Genomic DNA, 22,682 nt, shown 5'->3' with positions numbered 1-22,682 from the left:
ATGTTGAAAGTGTGTAATGCATTTCTTCAAGTGGCAAAACTGTTAAGAACCAAAATAATAATAATAATAATAATAATGATAATATATATACACAAATGCAATCAGTGCTGCAAGAAAAAAAGAATTTAAAAACCTCATGGAGCAGGTCACATTCAAGGTGGAAAAAAGAAAGAGGAAATGGAAGTATATTCTGCCAAAGTAGGTCAAACCAACTGGTTTAGTACTGCTGATATCATGTGAGGCAGATGTATGACAGTTTTTTGGTCAATAATTTGCTCAACCAAAACTGTGTGAAGAAGGTCAGACAAAATTCAATCATATCTACTCCTTTTCCTTTTATCTTTTTTGCATTTTTTGTGGAATCAAGTAGTAAATTGGTCACTTTAACTTCCTATCTGCACCATGTAAGGATAGTGAGCATCTCTTGTTCTTGTTGGTGTGACAGTGGAAGCAGTTGTTAGAATAATTGCCCCCTGCTCCAGCACTGTAACAGTGGCAATATGTGGAAACACTCTCACTTCCATTGTCTTACCTCCATCTTTAGACAAACTTTTGGAACTATTCAACTCATTAATTCTGAAAAACTTCCTGCAAGCACGGCCTCACCTTGGAGTTCATACCCTGCAGTTATGCAGTTCACCAGAAGATGGAAATATATCACAAGGCATATGGACTGAAGAAGAACCTCAACAGGATCATGCTGCATAGGGGAGCAATCTGCTTCCTTCAAAGAAAATAAATGCCTCAGTAAAGCAGTATTCCCTTAAATCCATCAAACATAATATCAAAAATAAATACAGGCATTAATTTCTAAAACCAAACACACACTGATATCTTTTACTGTTTAAATGTGTACTTATTTTGCATTAGTTTCTTTGTTTATTTGTGACTGTGGCAGTTTTGGTCCTCTCTAATACTGTATAGTTAAATCCGATCTCATTTTACCCTTGTCATTTTATTTAAGGATTTATTAGGTGTGATTTTTTTTTAATCTGCTGCTGTTTATGGACGATATACAACGTATGCGTTTAGACATGGATCATCGAGGGATTGTTTTACAAAAGAGGTTAAAAAAATATCAGAGAGCTCAGCCTACACACTGACTGTTAGAAGAGGCCAAATCAGGATTAACAGAAAATACCAAGAAGCTGACAGTCAGTTCCTCTGTTGCACTGTCACAACAATTCCCAACGAGCACAGGATTTCTGTGGTCAGCCTGTGCATAAAAATCCCTCTGTTGGTCTTTCTAAAATCAAGAACACAAAGTGTATGAAAGTAGCGAGAGTAGAAATAGTTTTTTTCTGGAGAATGTAGAATGTGTGCCATCTGCTGGATTATTACAACATTACAACATTTGCTTTGGTTTATGGGCGATGCCAAAAGGGGCAGCTCGCAATGTGATCTGAGGTACTTTCCATTCACGAAAGCTAATGCAAATATACACAAACATTTATAAAATAAAATAAAAAAAATATTCTATTTTAAATCCTAAATATTGTCTAAACTCATGTTTATCAGAATCTCTCTGCCCCTTTGAAGGTGTCATGTTACTGTTTAGTCTGTTTAGTCACTCTATACACAAACCTACTTTATGCTACTGTGTTCACTGAGTTTAGCTGAGCTTTAATAATGTCGTTTCTTCCGTCTTGCTGTATAATATGCATAATGTGTTTTTCAGCATCTAAATCCTTCTGTTGTGTACACAGAAGAAAAGACTTTTTTCAACCACTGCTTCTTAGAATTTCTTTATTTTTGCAAACTTGTTGGGCGCCTGACAACAAACCAGTCCCCAAGATCTAAAACAAGTCTGAATACCATGACTTGCATTTCAAAATAAAAGCACAGACACTGACACTCGTGTATCTCAGGAGGAATTCTGTAGGATTTATGTACTGAGTTCACGAACTGACAAATAACAAATAACAGTTAGATGTGGTTTTGTCTTTGTGTGTCTGTTTATATAGAGATTTTATTTTATTTTATTTTTTCATAGCTAAAAAGTCACATAAATAAATTGCCTTCCACTTTAAACTGCAGCATTTTTTTTTCTCTTTTTTTTCCAAGGATGCCAAACTTGTTTTAGATTGAGTCCATATGCAGCTAACTTTGATCTTACATGGGCCAGACTAGTAAAACTATGATAAATGTCTAAAATTACAGAAAAATATTTTGGTGATTCATTGCTTGGGCTGTTTCAATTAATTTAATCACAGAGAATGTCTTTTACTGTGGACTCACTATAAAAACAAAACAAATAGAAATTAAATTCAAAAAATTTGTTTTTAGATTAGATAGTAGAAAACAAATTTTTCTGTCATTGAATTGTTCATTACTTATTTTGGTGTAGTATGAATGGCACAGTGTCTTTATTATATGTTTTTATATGTAAAACATATGAAAATATAGTCAAAACTCCGGTGGACCGTACTGGAGTCTTTTCTGGGCCGATTCTGGGCCCTTGGCCTAATGTTTGACACCCCTAATTTATACAAAGAAAGTTGACCAAGCAGTAAATGTAACCTGAAAATAATAATGTAATGTTATCACTATACCAAAAATACTGCCAATATAATATAATATAATATAATATAGTATAAACCCATAAGATGGATTATTTTGAAAAGCTGATTCAACCGGATGTCTCCTGTTAAACTGTTCCAGCTGGACGCGCGTGGAGCAGTGAGGGCTATGGTGGGAGAGGAAGCACGCAGACCTCCAGCGAGTTTAGTAACTGTGACCGACGTGCTGCCGTGTACCCTGTGAGGAGAAGATGTCCATGAACGAGGTGTACGTGTTCCGACCCTTCAAGCTCATCGCTCTGCTGTGCGTCTTCCTGGCGCTGTGTCTGGACTTGGTGGCTCTGCTCAGTCCAGCCTGGGTCACCGCGGAGCATTTCTCCCTGTCTCTGTGGGAGTCATGCTCCCAGTCTGTGGCTCGTCATCCCACGGACGAGCCCCAGTGGAGCTGCTTCTCCACCCTCACATCTGGTAGGAGCAGTGTTTTTTGTTTGTTTAACAGTGCGCTGTTGCTCTTGGAGCCCGGATGCTGTTTTGTTTGTTGAAGAGGTTGAAAACCCACGAACAAGTTTTTTTGTTGTTTACAGCTCAGATTGATCCTATAAACACGTTTTCGATCTGAAGGGTGGTTTTAGCGATGTGGTGTTTGTAATTATGTCATAGCGCACAAGTTTTTGAGATATCCTGTTTTGAAATAAACAAAGAGGATACTGGACTGCGCAAACAGTCTGACTAGATGCTCTGGCCACCATCCCCTGGGAAGAGTCTGTTTTAGTTGGCTGCTGGTCAATAGATGAGGCATTCAGACTTCTCGTGCAGCTGATAAATTTCCTCTCTACATACCAGATCGGTGACGTGGTTTCACCGTGACAGCCTCACAGGGATGCTCAGCGAGAAAGCCACACCTGACTGAGCTTTAACTGTTGATTTTTGTGACAGCTGGGTGATAACTATTTAACAAAGGGCTGGCGCTCATTGTTTTCTAATGCTTTAACTCTGTTTTACCTCTAATGCTTTAACTCTGTGCTTAGGTAAAGTGTATATATGCATAGAAAGCTATGCATAATCCCTCTGGCACACAAAGAGTTAACCCACCCCAGCAAGCAGAAGGCTTTTAGTGGATTTGAAGAGACACATTCAGCATCTTCCCCTTCATCGACCTCACCAAGCCAGGACCCCCTAAGTCGCCTTTTGTCAGGCAGAAAAGCCACGTCCCCCGACCCCCATCCTTTCCCCCCCAGGGAAGCAAATCCGCATTAAATGTACTAGATTTGGGAACAGTTGACTTTTGTCCTGTACAGTAAGGCTATTAGCAGGAGCTTGCATCTTTATTAAACACACAGTCGCTCACTGTTACTATTGAAATAAATAAATGAAGACTTCAAGGATAAAATCAGACCGTTCCATTTAACAGTTTCCTCATTTTGTGGCTTAAATGTTTAAAATACTTTACATTTTTAGCTGTTGATAATTTTTCACAGGACTTTGCACATGCATCCTTGGTGTCATTGACCTCTCTTTGATATTGTGGAATGTGTTGGGGTGAATAGGAGGCGGGTTTGTTGCTCTGAGTGTCTGCAGAGCTCATTAAAACAAGAGCGGATGGGTGTGTCGAGGTTAAAAGTGCAGTTTACCCAGCGACGAAGGAGACCAATTAGGCACGTACAAAGGTTCTCACACTTGCACAAAGGTTCTTGAATTTCATCCATAGTGGCAGTTCCTGATAGAAAAATCTATCACCATAGCTTTTTACCATCATTATGACAAATAACCAGAAGCTCAGGGAGAGACACACCCAGCGAAAATTGTGCGGTGAGCTTGTTAACCAAATGCAAATTCTCTTTCCGAGCCAAGTCGTTTAAGGTAGGGCGGGAGATCAAAGAGAGGATGTGCAATCAAGGTCGAGCAGACAAAAGATTTTTTCCTGAATGTGTTGCTGGTTTCAGTCTCTGTACCAACACTTTGCTTGAACGGAGTTAAGCTCCATTCAAAAAAGACGACGTGCTGCTTTTAAAAGCCTGGTGCTGTGGAGGTCTTTCCAGGAAAGAATGTGACGTGCAGGACGCGATTAGTTTTACTTTTCCAACAGGAGCAGTTTGTTTGGAATATGTTGAGTAAATGTGGCATTAAAAAAAGCCACTGTGGCTGCAAGAATTTGGAAAAAGCTGGCATTCACAATCACAAACTCCTGTTTCATAACCCAAAGCCTCCAAGGACCAAGGAGACAAAACATATACATAGACATAATACGTAACCATAGACTGTAATCTAAATAAAACGCGGATGGAGCCACCATGATGTCATCCATTGATTTGGAAAGTTTTGATTACAAACTCAGTTCCAAGAAAGTTGGAATCCTGTGTAAAATATAAATAAAAAAGAATGTAATGATTTACAGACCTGAGAAACCCATATTTTTATTTGCAGTAGATCATAATAAACATATCAAATGTTTAAACTGAGACATTTTACTATTATATGGTGGATACATCAACAGCACATCTCAAGAAAGTTGGGACACGGGCATTTTGCAGCTACTTAAGCTAACTAGGAGCAGGTCGAGTAACATGACTGGGCATAAAAAGAGACGACGTGAAAACTAGAATTTCACCCATCAGAACTGGAGCTGGACGTGCCTGGAATGGAATTAACCATGCATTTCACTGACTGGAGTTTGCAGACAGGTGGAGGTTACAGCATCTACCTGCCACACTCCTACTTTGAAGCCTTAATGCAAGTTAAACGAGCATTAAAGAAAATAAATGGCACAGAGAATTGTCACAAAGCTGTATATTAGTTTTAAAAACCAGATGTGTGTTTGTTCTTTTTTTTTTTTTTACCAGATTGCAAAAACTATGGTTTATTTTTCTTGCAAAGTTTAACATTTGAACATGGGACTCTGTTGATTTGTCTCCATTTGTATGCAATTCTTGACATTTCTGCACAGGCCTGATTTTTGAATTCCAGAGGTTGCCACATGATACTGTCTTAGGACTAAAAATGTAGTTTGTTGACATGCAAAAATATGAACAGCTAGAAAAGTAGGGCAAAATGTAGCCAACCAGCAGGACAACTAAGATTAAATAACGTGCATTAACATGAGATTCAGCCTTGGATTTTTGCATCTGTTCTCGTTACAGGGACTTTTGAGCGACTAATTATCTTCTTGACGGTTGTATTCCTGATGCGGGCCTGATGGCTCTCTGCGTCATTCAGTTCTCTCTGCAGGATTAGCTCTTGTTTTGTGTTTGTCAACACAGCGGTTCAATTCAGCCGTGCTCGACTGTGAATCGAGCTTTTGTTGATGAGTAGGATGCTCCTCTTTAACCTGCGTGTGTCCTGTTCTTGCAGACTGGCAGATCGCCACGCTGGTGTTGCTAGGCATCGGTGCAGCCACGACTCTGGTGGCCTTTTTGGTGGCCCTTATTTCCCTGTGCAGGGGCACGCAAAGACAACACTACCGCACTGTGGCAGTATTCCTCTTCACTGCAGGTATGTCACCTTTCCCATATATTTATTTATTTATTCATTCATTCATTCACGTTTTATAATGTTTGGATAATAACCCAGTGTTTCAGCAGTTTCCATATATGCATGTGTTTGTGCTCCACTGCTCACATTAAATAGAAGCATGCAAAAGACACAGGCGAGTGAGCCTTGCAGGCTGAGCTTGTTTTCTCTGTGGTATTGCCTCTGGAGACCTGCAGGCTGATGTGCCAAGAAAAGGCAGCCACAGAATTTGCAGACTTACCAACAAAGTGAAGTCACTGAGAGGGAAAAAACAAAAAAAAAGCCACCACAGACTCCTCGCCCATAACTGCCTCGTAGTTGGACTGCTGCTTCTTGCATGCTTTGTAAGAAGGGCCCTTAGGGTAAAAATAAACTGTGACACTGATGAGAATGAATATTAATTAAAATGAGCGGTCAGAGCATATTGCTCCAAACGGTATACAGGCACCAAAGTGACTGACTCACAGATTCTGCTTACTTTACTTTCAAAACGGCGATGAAGCGCTAACCACTTTCTGCTACTTCACTCATGCCAAGTTCGAGTTTTCCAGTTTGCGAAATAAAATTATATAAGGAGCAGACATCACTCTGCAGTTTTACACTGTGCCTGCAGACCAAACCTGTAATAACTGTCACTTTTTAAGAAATCTACAACCCCAATTCCAAAAAGCTTGGGTGCTGTGTAAAATGTAAGTAAAAACAGAAAATTATGTTTTGCAAACAGCATAAATCTTTATTTTATTTTATTTAATAAAGGAAACGTATTTGAGAAAGTGTCCCTTTTTTTTTTTTTTTTAAAGGAAAAATTAAGGTTGTTTTGAATGTAACGGCAGCAATATGTCTGTAAAAAGTTGGGACAATGCCATGTTTATCACTGTGTATCATCCTCTCTCCTTTTAATGACTGAGGAGACTAGCTGCTGAACCTTTGGGAGAGGAATGATGTCCCAGTCGTGTCTGATATTGGATTCTAGGAGCTTTCAGTGCCGACAGTGTCTTTCTAAATATGTACGCAGCCATACCATCAGAGATGCTTTTGGACTGAGTGCTGTCAACAAGACGGACAAGATCTCTTCTCCATAGTTTTCCAAAAAGAATTTTAAATTCCAGTTCGTCTGACCTCAGATCAGTTTTCCGCTTTTCCTCGGTATGTTTTAGATGAGCTGAGGCCCAGAGAAGACGGCAGAGTTTCTGGATCGTGCTCGCATGGCTGCTTCTTTACTTTTGTGGATAGCACGGTGAACTGTGTTTCCATGACAGAATGATTCCTGTTTTAATGCAGTGCTGCCTGTGGGCGCGACGATCACGGGCATCCAGGATTTTGGGGGGCTTGTCCCTTGTGCGTGGAAATTTCCCAGATTCTTGAAATCTTTTGAAATTATGTACTGTGGACATAGAGGTATTCAAACTCTTAACAATTTTAGATTAAGTAATATTTTTCTAAATTTGTTCCATCATTTATAGATTGGTGAACCCCATCCTTATTTTTTTTTTAGTCCCACTTACTTTTCCAGGCTTTTGTTGCTCCAGTCCCAACATTTTTGAGACTTGTTGCTACCATCAATTTTAAAATGAGTTAATTTCCTTCATGAAACAGTCAAATATTTCAGTCCCAACAGCATCCCAACTATTTTGGAATTGGTGTTGTGTTTAGCACAAAGACTTCATACCAAGGGTAATAGCTGCTTATCTCTAAAATCAGTTTTTTCAAAGTTATACAAAGAAGGTTTGCTGCTGTGTGGGTGTCAAATGAGCTGGTAGGTGGATTTTGTTACCAGTTTCCTCTTGTTACAGTCTGTGTGATTAGCTAACCGGGCCTGGAGCAGATTCATGTTCAGTGTAGAAACAAGAATTGTATCATCTTTCAAAGTCACAGACTCTGAATGAAAGTGTTTCTTTATTTGTTAAAGGATTTCTGTTGCAAGTTTTCTGGTTTCTGTTGCAAGTACAAACAGTATGCATTGCCTTTTAAATACAGCATTAGATAACCGCGTGCTGCTGAAGGGGAACTGTAAGGGATCTTTGTCTTGCTCTGTATCTGAAATCTCACTCACAAAGGACCACTGTGGTCGACTTAATGGCTGTGGTTTTGACTGTTAGCCACTGACGGAAAAGCATGGGAATGCTGTGTTATCCTTTCCTGTGTGTAATTACTTTAAGAGCCTTGCAAGAATACGGCCGCCACACAGGCACGCAGTCCTCGACGGAGCAACAGCAGAAGGGCTGGACTGTTAAATGCCCCTTGGCTTGACTGTGAGGTATTTGCTTTCTGTCCAGAAATATGACCTCAGCAGGGAACAAGCTCAGCCCGGGCTCCATCAGCAGCACCGCAGTCTCAGGCTACAGCCATTCCTCCTTCACACCCATTGCTTCTTCCCATAGGAAGGAAAGGCGGAGTCATAGTTGCACAAAGACCGTTCCTCAGGCGTCACCTAGCATGCGTGAAAACGAACTGAAGCCGTTTGTGAGAGAAGACCACAGTACCCTTTTGAACACTGACGCCTGGACTTCTGCATCCTGAGTGATGCAAAGGAAAAATGATTCACAGCCCTGGAAGCTGTTTCCTCGTGTGATACCTCGTGTGTCATTGAGATGAAAAGAATAAAGATGATTGTTCCACGCTTCACCAAAAAGACGAGAGAGTGAGAGAGAGAGCTGGGAGACTGGTTTTAGTTTAAAAGCCAGAATCGGCTGCTAACGTCAATCACTCTGGGGGAATTAAAGACAGGCCACTTCAAAAAGCTTCCAGCTTCCAGTGAGCAAGAAACCCACAGGGAGGGGTGTCACACAAAGATTGTTCTCTTCAAAAAGCTTCTATTTATGGAGATGTCAAACTAGATGGAAAACACAGAAGCCCATGAACGCTGTAACACACTTTTTTTTTTTTTTTCTCTTAAAGCCCTTTTTGATCCTCGCAAGATAAGTGAATGCTATAAAAAGCTAATTCTTGTTATGCATGGATTGAGGCTAGATATACTTTCCTTAGATTGCATGTCAGCCAAATCATTTAAACGTGGATGGAATAAACAGCAATGTGGTACCAACACAAACAAACATGCACAAAGGACAGAATTATTAGCCCCCCCGTAAAACATAGCTTTTCCAAAAAACCTAGTTTTACATCAGATCCTTAAATTATTTTACTTTGCACATAGGAAAAAAATTATTTCACTTAAAAACAAAAAACAAAAAAACGAACATTAACAAGGTCAAAATTATTAGCACTGCTGATGCTAACAGTCAGTTGTGTGACCTTTTTGCAGTTGTTAGTTGTAGTTTTCAGCATGTCTCTCACACGTCTGCTGGGCGATCCCAGCCCATTCTTCTTTGGGGAATCTCTCCTCCAGATTTGATGGTGTCCTGTCATGAACCTTGGTCTTCAGTTCACTCCACAGATTTTCAGTAGGATTCAAGTCAGGGCTTTGGCTTCTGATGTTGATCTTCACCAGGAGTGTGAAGTGTGTTTTGGGTCGTTGCGTTAGAAAACAAAGCGATCACCCAGACCCCGTTTAGCTGCTGACTGCTTGAGGTTTTCTGTCAAAATCTTCACATAACCTCTTTTCTTATTCCTTCCACCTTGATGAGATTCCCAATTCCAGATGCACTGAAGCACTCCCTTAGCATAATACTCACACCACAGAGTTTCACTGTGGGTACGGTGTGGCTTGTACACCTCTTCCTTCCATCTCTGTGGCCAAAGAGCTCTGGTTTTGTCTCATCCAACTCATCTAATCTTTCTCCAGGTTGTCCTTGACATACTTTAGTCTAGCCTGAATCTGCGAAAGAGGAATTTTCTCGGTCTGCTGCCTAACAGTGTTCTTTAAGACTACAATTCCTGATTCGGCTCAGTCATTCACATGTCTTTACAGTTGTTCTGGGGTCTTTAGACACGTCTCTCACTAGTTTTCTTTCCCTAGTCTTTGAAATCTTTCACTTCCTCCCTCTGCTAGGGTTGTTCGGTACTTTGTGGCTCGCTTTGAATTTCTTGATGATGCTTCTCACTCCAGTTCTTGACACTCTGTGATAACTTTGTATATACATCTCCTGCTTTGGGAGCATCAGCAATTCTTTTTCCCAAGTCTAAACTGATTTCTTTTGTTTTTGGCATGACAGCTCAAACCCTTGCTGAAGTTTTTATACTGTACTGAAAGAAAACAAGCTCTGACTTTGACGCTTTTGTGTGTGAAATAATACTGTTATAGAGTGCAGACAGAACAAATTTATGCTTTATGATAATTCCGTCCTCATCTATAAACAGGACGAGGCTTATTGGGGAATAATCACAATGCGTTTGCATATAAATGTTTTCATCAATGACTCCTCAGGAGACATTCATTTATAGTTCTTCGTGCTAAATCTTAGGCAGCTCATTGTGATGAGATCATCTCACGGAACAGAAAGGCAGACTTAAAGAAGAAGAAAATCGCTTTATATAACCATTCTCTGCTTACCTATACCGGCTGTCTCCTCACTTCTTACACTTAAGCCTCTTTTCACAAGTAACTTTTTGCCTTTACAGCCATCTGTTTGCTGTCAGATTTGTGTTTCGCCTCGAGGAGGCCCTTTACTGTCACGTTTTTGACTTGAATCAGGAATTTTGGGAAAACTAAATGGCTTTCACCTTCTGAAAGCACAAGCTAGTTATGTTATAAAATGATGTAGAAAACATTAAATGGATGATTAATCTGAAAGGCTTTACTTGTAGCATTGATTATTTTAATGGTGTTGGAGTTACTGAGCTGGTGATTAATTGCTTGGACAAATGGACAGTTTAAACAAACACTGTCTCATGATTGTCTCTGGTTTCAGTGGTTCTGCAGGCCTGTGCTCTGGTCCTCTACCCGATCAAGTTCATCGATGGAACGGTCCTGCAGACTTATCACGAGTTCAACTGGGGCTACGGGCTCGGCTGGGGGGCCACCATCTTCATGCTGGGTGGAGGAATCCTCTTCTGCCTGCGGACGGACATATACGAGGATGCAATGTACTAAACTTTCTGTCAGCCCTCTCTGCTCTGCTGGAAATACTTAAGAGGAGAATGCAGACCCTACGTGTCCATTTCCCTTGCTGTGTTATTCTCGCCGTTATTTTTAGATAGGTTGTGAAGGCCTAATTTAGGCCAGGGCTGTAGGAGTAAACTGCCCTCCCCCCTGCACCACACTGCCCCAGCCCTGCCGGTATCGGGGGCGAGGTGGCAAAGCTAAAGCGCAGAGAGCTTTCTGGACACGCTCGAGCCACCGACGCTGGACGTTTCCACTGAATCTCTATTGTTAGAGAGGAAAGTAGATTCTCAGCACAGGCCTGAATGTGCAGTGGCTGAATATTTAATAGGACTGACTGATCACGTTTCCTTTTATTTTTGTAGCTTTTCCTGAGGATAAAAAGCTAGTTGTCAGTTTATTTATGGCATGATTTCCCACTTTATAGAAATAGTGAAAACCGCACTTCCTCTCGTGTTAGACGAAACATATCTAGTAACTGTAAATCACTCAGCTTTGACATATGCTGTTGAGTGTTCATACTTTTGATGTTTTTTTCTTTTAATGACACCAGTTTGTCTCAAATGGAAAAATGTAAATGTGTATAAAGTATTTCTACATGAAGAATTCTGAATAAATAATCGTAGTTTTGGGAGCATTTGGAGTGTAAATTGTTGCTTTCAGTATCAAAGGTGACATGCGGACACTCTCAGCTTACACGCTGACCTTTACTGACGTTTTTTTTTTGTAAAACGGAACCGCCCCTTTTTAGACTGGACAGCAGGGAGACAAAAATGCAAACCACTTTCATTATCGAGAGCACACATTCCTCAAAGGAAAACATCCCAGGCTATTAAAAGAGGCACCACCAGCTCACAGTTACGATGGGGGGTTTTTTATGTCATTTTTACTCTTTAGTTTTTAAGTCCGTGTAGTTTCAGTTCGTTCCCAGAGCAGATTTTCTTGATTCACTTTAGTTTTCATTGTTTCAATGTTTTGGTTTTTTTTGTATTAGTTTCTGTGTTTGTTTTAGTTTTTCCAGTGATTATTGTATTATTGCAATATCTCAGAGCGAACACTCACATATTTCTTCTAATATTTAGTTTCTTAATAGCCTTCTTAATGTCTTGTCTGGCAGCTTCTGCAATCAGAATTAAGAACCGAATGCACTGCTGTGTCAAACACATTTGCTTTTACAAGGCGAGCTCTATAAATTCTCTATGGGCTCCTCTTGTTCATGTTTACTGTTTATTTATTCATTCTCATTATTATTATTTTTATTATTACTCACAGTGGCAAAAATAATCATGTCAAAGCTGACAGGCAGGAAAAAACACAAGTCAGAAAAAAGAAACTGGGAGAAAACAGGAGGAAATCTAATAAAGAAGACAGAGTACTGGATGGTGTACTATGTTACTTGTACTCAAAACAAATGCTGGATTGAACTAATTTAAAAACATATCAATTTTCCATTTAATTGTATCCATTGTAAACTGTTACATTTAATGGAATCTAGTCAAATGAAATTTACTTGATTGGTATAGATTCATGGAAATATACTTGGTATAAACTTAATGATTAATTATTTGAATAAATAAACCTTTTTTAAAAATATATATTTCAGTTGCATTTTTCTCAAAATTGCTGCTTCGTGGTTATTTGGGGTCACAAATGGGATTTTTCTGAGTGCAAATTCAAGAAAATCAGCAAATAGATTACAGTAAAAACACTTTTTAAAGGCAGCTGACTCACAGTCTCAGTAAACCCATGAATGCCTCATCAGGCAAGATGTCTGCAAGATCACAAAATTGTAGTTTTTATTCTAATTAGTTGAAATGTTTTTTCACATCTAGTTTTAGTTTTTAGTTTTATTTAACTATAATAACCTTGCACCAGGCTGCATGTATGTAAAGACATTATGTGCTGGTGCAGACATGGGCAGCACTTCCTACTGTATTTGTATTCATGACGTGCATTTTCCCATTACATTTGCAAGAGACTTTTGCACTGCTCTGTTATTTTACTAATAATAGACAATAATAAGCTTTCAGCTGTGTTTTTGTGCTTAAAAGCGTAATATTTTTGATCTTTTACATTTTTAATTCGACGTGTCTGACAGTGCGCGAGTCATAGCTGTTTATTAGTGTTAATGAAAAGCAAGTTTAAGAAGTCCTGTTATTTCTCAGGGTGTTTGGGAACAGAAGGCATTGCCACACTTGGAACATCCTGCTGAAGTCTTCGTTTACCCTGCAGATTACAAAATGCAACAGCTGCTAAGGACTCCGGAAAAATTGATAAACATTTTTTCCACAGCTGCAGAAGCGTGAAAACTCCCCAGCTGTGGACAGCATGTACACAAAACTCAACAACTCTAAAGGGAAAAGGGTTCAAATCATTGCATTGTGTGAAGCTGATATTTTGCCCCTCTAAGCTGTGACGGGTGGAAGGTTTTTCCTCGTCTCATTACCTCCCAGGAATCTTTGAAATGTGCCATACAGATTAAAAGGTGAGGCAGTCATGTGTCAGGCTAAAAGAGGACACGCCAAGTTTTACCAAAATATCTGTCAGGTGTGATCCAGTTTTAGTTTAATGTCCCTGATTCATGTAAAACCTTTTTTTTTCCTCTTTTCTGCTTTAGTTAAAAAGTAAATTTTAACTAGAGAAAAGTGCTTTGGCTGCAGAGCCAGTAGACCAAAGAGACTTGACACTGAGCAAGTGAAATATTTACTCAGGATAACTAAAAAAAAATGCTATGGTACAAGAATGTTTTTAAGCATTACTGTTAAATATGCACCCACAATATTCCAGCTGTTTCACATAATATGCACGTCTATCTCTTTGGCAGTAGGAGGTTCTGAAATGTGTGCCCACTCATTTTAGAGGTCTCAAGTTGAAATGCCAATAGATCTTTATGCTTTGCACTCCACCCACACAGTTGCTGTTCTCGCATAAAACGTTGCTGCAAAGTAAACTGACATTTTCACCAGAAAAGAAACCAAAAATATCAGTGTCTGGAGTAAGTGCCAGATACCAAAGTCTCCTCTACATTTGCTGCATTTTCTTGAGGATCATGTTTAACCAGCGTCTCAATAGTGATCATCTTGCTCCACCTAGTGGTCATGCCGGTCATGTCAGGTGCTGCAGAGTGAGGAGGGTCACATTCACGCACATTCTGTCGTAATACTGAGATAATTTTTTTTTTTTTTTTTTCCATTTTCTTTATGTGCCACAAAGCTTTGAAAAAGAGCAGTAGTGTTTTTCCTTTTAATTTATTTTTTTAAGGTCACAATTTGATGCATTTCAAAAAAAAAAAAAAAAAAAAAAAAAAAAAGTCCAATAAATGAATAAAACAAGAAATACCAACATGCAAATGTCCTTTATGAAAGCCATTGGGACATAAATCACTGTTATTTGTGTGAATTTGTTTGCATCTGCTTGACGATAATCTGGCTGCGTGGAGTAGGCTGGCCCCTCGGTGCAGTAACCAGCCAGGCCCTGCACACTTTTACCATGCAGGGACAGATTCCAGTTACTGAGCCTGGGGGACAGATTAACAATTCACCCTGTGGTACCTGTGGAAGAAATTTGTTTTACTGATACAACTGATTATGCACAGATGTTGTAAAAAGCTGAGAACATTTTCAATCCAAACCTTAAGTCGTCCAGGTTATGTGTTCCTTAACAGTGGAAGTCCCTGCAAACAAGGGTCAGCGCACTAGTAAGTCAGATAAATGGACTGGACTGTAACAGCCGGGCTATACATTACCCTCCTCTAAGTTCTCTGTTAAGACTGGCTCCACCAAAATTACACATTAACCCAAGAGCGTTTCTCATCTCCTTGTTATCACTGCTGCCCTGCAACTTCTTTGGGTCCCATTGAACCCAGATTCAAAGGACACAGCAGGGTGTTAACGGGGAGCAAAATTCAAGCGTTTTATTGCTTGATGCAAAAGACAAATGCAAAGTCTATAATGTAACAGCATGTGAAATATGCACAGGGTTGATTGAATAAGAAGATACAATTGGAATCAGCTGAAAACACTTAGGAACAGGTGAAAACAATCACAGCAGAGTGGACAAGACAGGAAATGAAAACAAATTCAAATGTGAAAAGCAACAAAAAAAAAAAGTAGGATCCGTAAGTAACATAAAGAGAAACACCTGCTATCACATAAGAAGACAGAAAAACACAAAAACCAACACTAAACATGATTACACAATCTGGTGCAGCCAAGACAACAGAACACCAGGACGATAGTAAATAAATAAACAGTCACTGTGGATGAGGGCGCCTGCTGTAAACTTTAACATTTTTAAAATTGCTCAAGTATCTGAAAACCATCTGTTATATCATTTGTAGTCATCCACTGAAAGTGTGGACATGTACACAGAATTACACAAAAATAAAGACATGACATGTTTTATATGGACACACTTTATTATATATTGTCCTTTATTAATTCTCTCATTAAGACTGTGACTGTGTAAGAAGTCCGAACTTTACCACCAAGCTAATTAAGTAAACAATAGAGACACAGCTATCCATGGGAAGCAGCCAGCTGCCTACCTGACCTTGTGGGTGCTACTGATGGATCAAATGCTGAAAGCTGCAGTCAGCCCGGAGCCAGATGGTTATTTTCCCAACAAGAAAGCAAATATCCCGCAGCTGAAGCTCTCGGTTTAATTGCATTTCTGCTATAGCCCATTAGTTTTGGGGTTCTATAATATACACATAAGCTTCAAGAAAATGGTGTAATCATTTAAACAAAGCATGTTAAGATGTGTGACATGTTTTTCAACACAACTCCAGTCTTTCTCAGGCAAATCTGCATGAGTGTATAGCAAGAAACATGCCATGCTCACGTAATCTTAACAGAGTTTAATTCAACTGTTTGTTGTACAATCAGTCTATCCACGTTTCTCAGGAGAGTCAGCCGAGAAACATCCATTTTATTTATGAACTGCATATGCTACAGATTACCTGGGCAGTAGAGAACAACAAGAGCTGATGATCCATCAGACCGTACAGCATATACAGTACTCCTGAATGCATGAGGGAGCTGGGTGAACTTCATAAGAGATCATTTCATAATGGATCTTGGTGTTGAGCCACATGCTACAGACACAGTACAAAGACCATTTTCATGTTATAAATAACGAGGGAGACAGAGAGATGAATAAAGATCAAAACATTGATATATCAAATCAAACCGCTTCCCAAAATGAGTTAATGAGCTGTAAGAGAAATAATAAATAAAATCACTGAGATTAGCATGTGACGGATTATCAAAGTGAACCACTAAAGCAAACACAAACAAATCAGACACCCATGTGGGAGCTGAGGGAGTATTACGCTGCCTAGCCACGCTTCCCAAAAACTCCACTCTGCACACCACATTTAGAAAAGTCAGGAAAAAAGGCTAAGAAGAGTCGAAAAAGGAGGCTACGTTTAACAATGCATTTTTGTTTCTTTTAAGTTCAAAAGGCACAGCGTTTAATCCTTTAGCCTGTCTTTACAGGTAAAGCAAAACAGGCTTATTCCCCTTTATCAGCCGAGGACTGTAAAGATCAGCAGAAAGGCAGCTTTCATGCAGGTATATGAGTTAGTTCATTTACTGGAATTGGCAGACAAATACGTGGAATTTGCACTGGATTTATTCGTACACAACTCCTCAACTTTTACAGTCAGGGAAAAAAAGTATTTGAACCCCTGCTGATTTTGTACATTTGCCCACTTACAAAGAAATGATCAGTTGATAATTTCAATGGTAGGTTTATTTGAACAGTGAGAGACAGGACAGAAAAAAAAACATCCACAAAAATGCATTTTTAAAAATTATAAATTAATTTACATTTTCATGAAGAAAATAAGTATTTGATCTTGTGGAAAAACATTTGTTGGCAATCTCAGACGTGTCTTGTAGTTGGTCACACACATCTCAGGGGGGATTTTGTCCCACTCTTCTTTGCAGATCCTCTCCAAGTCATTAATTTTTTTTTACGTGGCTGATGTTCCACAAATTTTCTACGGGATTAGGATCTGGAGACTGGCTACGCCACTCCAAGACCGTAATGTGTTTCTTCTTGAGCCAATCCTTTGTTGCCTTGGTTGTGTGTTTTGGATCACTGTCATGCCCACAACCCATTTTCACTGCCCATCCATCCTACCTTTGATGCGGTGCAGTTGTCCTGTCTTCTTGGCAGAAAAACACCCCCAAAGCATAATACCTCCACCTCCATGGTGACGGTGTTCTTGGAGTCACAGGCAGCATTCCTTCTACTCCAAACACAGCGAGTTGAGTTGATGCCAAATAGCTCAATTTTAGTCTTGTCTGACAACACTTTCATCCGTTCTACCTCTGAATCATTGACATGTTCAGTGGCAAACTTCAAACGGGCCTGTACATGTGCGTTCGTGAGCAGGGTGACCTTGCAGGCACTGCAGGATTTCACGGGTTAGTGTGTTACCAACTGTTTTCTTGGTGACTATGGTCCCAGCCGCCTTGAGATCATTGACAAGTTCCTCCCGAGTAGTTCTGGGCTGGTTCCTCAGCATTGTAATCATCCCTGGAATACCACAAGGTGAGATCTTGCGTGGAGCTTCAGACCGAGGGAGATTGGCAGTTATTTTATGATTCTTTCATTTGTGAATTATTGCACCAACTGTTGTCACCTTCTCACCCAGCTGCTTGGCAATGGTCTTGTAGCCCATTCCAGCCTCATGTAGGTCCACAGTTATGTCCCTGACATCCTTGGAAAGCTCTTTGGTCTTGACCATGGTGTAGAGCAGGTGTCCCAAACTCCAGGCCTCGAGGGCCGGTGTCCTGCAGGTTTTAGATGTGTCCTTGATCCAACACAGCTGATTCAAATGGCAAAATTACCTCCTTAACATGTCTTGCAGTTCTCCAGAGGCCTGATAATGAACTAATCATTTGATTCAGGTGTGTGGACCCAGGGTGAGATCTAAAACCTGCAGGACACCGGCCCTCGAGGCCTGGAGTTGGGGACCCCTGGTGTAGAGTTTGGAATCTAGATGGATTTATTGCTTCTATGGACAGCTGTCTTTTATACCGGTAACAAGTTGAGAAGGCTCCCAATGTCAGCTCATTACCTGTATAAAGTACACCTGGTAGCCAAAAATCTTGCTGATTGATAGGAGATCAAATATTTATTTCCTTGCTGAAAATGCAAATTAATTCATAACTTTTTAAAATACATTTTTCTTGATTTTTTTTGTTATTGTATCTCACTGTATTAATGAGCACATGTCCCAGTGATGCTGCTGTTCTCACTGATGACTTCTTTGGTGAAAAATACAAAGACATGGCACTGAAATTAGAATCTTAGTCACCAGATCAGAAATCTTATGAAGGTAATGATCCAGATATCTATAATTATTGCCATAAGAAAGGTAAGTGAAAAAAAATCAATTGCAAATAGAAAACAGAAAGATGTGCATTTCGCTAATTTGGCTGAACCAGTAGAAACGTCTTAGATCAGTTTGAGTTATGCTTCATTCATGTCATATTCGTGGTACTTGATACCCAGAAGGAAGTTCTGGCACAATTTTTACAGGATTCAGGAGCCTTCCATACTTTTGTGAGGAAGGCACTACTAACCGAAAGCTGTGTACAAGTCAGATAAATGCGTCTGCAAACAATTTATGTGCCTGTGCATAAAAGTTTATGTGATTTGTGACTGGTGAGACTGGTGTATGTCCAAAAGACGTTTCCATTGTCAGTTCCAGCTGATCTGTCTGCATCTTGGTCTGAGATAGGAAGGGAACAAAGACAGTGTCAGTCTCTGGAAGACACAGATGGCTTAGTATTGCTTGCATCTTAGGTAGGAAGCTGGACAAAGTTATTTTCTACAGAATTGCTTCTTTATTGGAGTTTCATAAAATTTCTTATGAAATATGTGTTTCTCCTTAAAACGCAGATTTCTCTGCATACATAAAAATTGGCCAAGTTGCCCAGATTATAACAAACCCCAATAACAATATAACTGCTACTCATATCTATCTAGTACCTCCCTTAAGCAGTTTGAACATCCAATTATTGACCGTATGAGTCTTTTTTCTCATTATAAGTCTTGTTGTGCTCTTATTTGTTAACACTGATGCGCCAGTCAACTAGATATCCAGCTGTGTTCTATCATTGCAACATCTGGAGTCAAGGCCACAAGCCAGTTCATCTCCTCTGAGTGACCGAGACACGGTCAAAATACCAGATAAATGGAAGTCTTCTAAAAGCTTCCATGGTAGATTGCTTAAACCTTATCATGTGTGTAATTCCACATAAGGAAACACTGAAGGAAGGTGAGAAAAAACTTGTAGAAACCCTAGAAAAACTAAATACAACACTGGGGAATTTAGATAGGAAAAATGTAAACAACAAAGGTCATTCATAAGGACCCATGCTTCTTTTTAGACATGCAAACTCACACAAATGTGAAAGAATATGTTCTAGATTGAGGCTGTGTCTTGGGAAACACTGGTAGCATATATGTTTAAATTAGTATTGCTGTGGGTACTTCCTCTAGTTGGGCCTTCCCTTGCCTTTTTAGTATTTAAACCTATGTTGGCTTAGATGCCCTGTACTGATTTTAATAAAGGTAAAAAATATTAACAAAACCAGATTATTTTTCCCTACCAAGGAAAGAAGATCGTGTTGATTAAATAGGGATGATAAAAATGGTGGTTTTGCTCTTGGCAGGTTCCCCTTTCTAGAAGAAGAGCAGCATCCGTGTTTTTGTAACCCTGTCAAAACATATATATTCTTACACCGTCATGCTGTTTAGACAGCGTAATGCAGCCCAGAACAAAGTGGTGTGTGGGCTGGAGTGTTGTGCATTTTATTAGGATGGCATGGTGGTGTACAGTGGCACACGGTAAGACCGCCTGAAGAGAGTGCAGGCAGTATTTGACACATTCACAAACTTGCTTTTAGTCTGTGTAAATGTGAGTTTGCAAAAGCACCATAACCTGTTTGGATATAGTTGTAGGACAAGGATAGCCTTATCCCATCAATATAAAGGTTTAGGCAATACTGGGAATGCCTGTATTGCTGAATTGTATTGCTGGTAACATTTTTGGTCAAATCTGGCCTTTCCCAGATTTTACCATAGGTTTTCTCCCACTTCTGCTTCTGCTGTGGCTCCCACTTCTTGAACTGATGAAAGCTGATGCCAGATATATCTGGTCTCTGTTTGCTGGGAGGAATCTGACAGCATAAAGAGTCTTTTGTGCTTTGCTCCTGTGCTTGTTCCTCACCTATTTGGACCTCTTTCCATTTTCAGGTTGATGTCAGTGCATTTATTTGAGCCTTTAAACATTTTGATATTTACACTGGGTTAGGATGTACTCTTGTACTGTATATGCAACAACCTTTTAAATTTTTAGCAGTCAAGCCAAAATTCATATCACAGATTAATGAGCTGGACTTCCCATATTTCATATTTGTCACATACACCTTGTGCTAATGTTATACTTTGCTACCACTGCCTCCCCATTATATTCAGTATATTCCTACACTCCTGTTTTTGATAAGGTCTTAGAAATGCTTACTCTGGGTCCAAGGTTGCTGTGTCAATGAGACTAGAAGGGAAGGAAGTATTAGGAGGTCTACTGTGATGCACAAAGTACCTGCTAACAGTGGTTACATTTGTGAATAATAAAGGGAAAGAACTTTAACCATAAAAAGATCCAGATTAAATTCAGACTGAAAGATCAGGGGAAAGAGAGGAAATGCCTGATTCAAACCTTGGCCTCTGCAGTGGACCCTTAGAATATGAGTTGCTCAACTCAGTGAGTCACACCAGTGTCCAGAAGTGATGCAAGACTATTTTGAATTGCTCATTTAGAGTAAGAAGCTAATTCTTTTCTCTCGGCTGAGGATTTTTAAAGATCGGGACACTGTAAATGCGCCTGAGTCGCTCGTTTACAATAACGTCTGTCACCTGGGTCGACGGTTCATCTCAAGGCTGTCGTGGTCCTGGGTCAGCTGACCCAGTCTTTTGAGTTTTAGGGACTTTCCAGTTTTTTGTTTATTTAATGTGAGATATTTGGGTTGTGTAATGTTTGTATTATTTTGTGTATTCATACTTGCGTATTTAGTTTGGTTCTCTCAAATTACTTAAGAGTTTAGTTTCCCCCAGTGTTTCATCCTCTCCTGTCAAGTCTGTGTTTAGTCAGTCTTGTATTTATGACCTTTTGTCTGAGTCAAGTTGGTGTGTCTTAGTCATGGTTTCAGTGTTCTGTCGCCCATTGTTTTATTGTGAGTCTTTCATCTCATTGCATTATGTTAAGTGTTATTCCTGATTTGTCCCTATTGTGTTCCCAGCTGTATCCACTTCACTAATCACCTTTTTGTGTATATATTGTTGCTTTCTACTCACGTTCATTGCCAGGATGCTGAGTCACCCTCCCTTCGGCTCTCCCAGATCCAGTGTTTCACAGTTTAGGTGTCCTTATCTTGTGTCAGAGACACTCAGAGTAACAATCACAACACGGGCTGTTGGGGGGTGGAGGCCATGAGAGAGGGGCCAGGTGGCTCTCATCTGGTGGTTAAGTACTGATTGATCCTGGAACAGGAATGGATTCAATCCAACCACTCAGCAAGCACTGGTCTCCATTAAGACACACCCATCTCCACACCTGAGAGAGAAGAGAGAAAAACCCGTAGCCATCCTCTGGTGGGAGGAGTCACACAACCACACACACACACATATGACCCACATGATCTTGGGTCATAACATAATACATGCTGTCATTTCATCGCACCTTCATTATTTAAATTTTTTCATTCTTTTGTCTTCTGTCATGTGGGACCTTTCAGTCTTCTGAAAGGTCCCACATGACAGGTTTCTTCCTGCTAAAAGTGAGTTCTTCCTTCTCTCTGTCGCTAAGTCCTTGCTCATAGGGGGTCATGGACTGTTGGGGTTTTCTTTGTATTATTGTAGGGTTTCTTTACAATATAAAGCACCTTGAGGTGACTGTTGTTGTGATTTGCCACAATATGAATTGAACTGACACTGCCTCTCCATAAAGTTCAGTGTTCAATTTAAGATTTCGGTGATCATTTTTAAGGCTAATCAAGGTCAGCTGTTTCCCTATATTAGTAAACTACTATATCGATTCGTAATCACTATGTCTCTGAAATCATCTGATCAGTACTTGTTGGTTGTATCTTGGTCCAGGTTAAAGAAAAAGGAGATTAAGCTTCTGAGATATTGCCTCCCAAGATTTTGGTTTTGATTTTGTTTCCATTGTGAAACACTTTCTGACTTTTGTTCTTGAAAGTGCCATATAAATAATCTTTACTTACTTACTGAGAAATTACCACCCACATACAACATTTTATCAGTATAAAACAAATATAACTGTGATAAACATGAAATTATATGATGATAAAATTATATCAGCACTTTCATATTACAAAATATAAATATTACAAAAGTGGTACAATATTGAGTTTGCTGAGGTTCACTTACCAACTACACTGCAGAAGTGGTTTAGACAACTTGCAGCAATAATTTTCACAGTCATCATGATCACTATCATAATTTCTGTTGACTAAACAAAAGCTTCCAGTAGACCAGTCGGTTTCCCAACTGGGATAGGCTCCAGTCTCCAGGCTCTTTTTTGTTTGGATGGGTAAAAAAATAAAATTAAATCAGAT

At 39.7% G+C, this 22,682-nt stretch overlaps 1 protein-coding gene and 1 long non-coding RNA gene across 2 annotated transcripts; one reads left to right on the top strand and one right to left on the bottom strand.

Moving 5' to 3' along the window:
* Nucleotides 1-2,651: 2,651 nt before the first annotated feature.
* On the top strand, nt 2,652-11,662 carry LOC116336246 (transmembrane protein 47-like). Its single transcript, XM_031760081.2, has 3 exons — nt 2,652-2,987; nt 5,868-6,008; nt 10,835-11,662. Exons 1-3 carry the CDS (start codon nt 2,771-2,773, stop codon nt 11,014-11,016), a joined length of 540 nt encoding a protein of 179 aa, XP_031615941.1. The 5' UTR covers nt 2,652-2,770; the 3' UTR covers nt 11,017-11,662.
* Nucleotides 11,663-13,510: 1,848 nt separating this feature from the next.
* On the bottom strand, nt 13,511-14,733 carry LOC120442131. The gene is made up of 2 exons (XR_005614503.1): nt 14,657-14,733; nt 13,511-14,576 (listed from the first exon to the last, which is right to left on the bottom strand). It is a non-coding gene; the product is annotated as an uncharacterized LOC120442131 (long non-coding RNA).
* Between the last annotated feature and the right edge of the window lie 7,949 nt (nt 14,734-22,682).

This window comes from Oreochromis aureus, linkage group 10, assembly GCF_013358895.1.
Source record: "Oreochromis aureus strain Israel breed Guangdong linkage group 10, ZZ_aureus, whole genome shotgun sequence".
NCBI lineage: Eukaryota > Metazoa > Chordata > Actinopteri > Cichliformes > Cichlidae > Oreochromis > Oreochromis aureus.
Note: the sequence above shows the minus strand (reverse complement) of the source record. Positions and strands in the feature narration are given on the sequence as shown.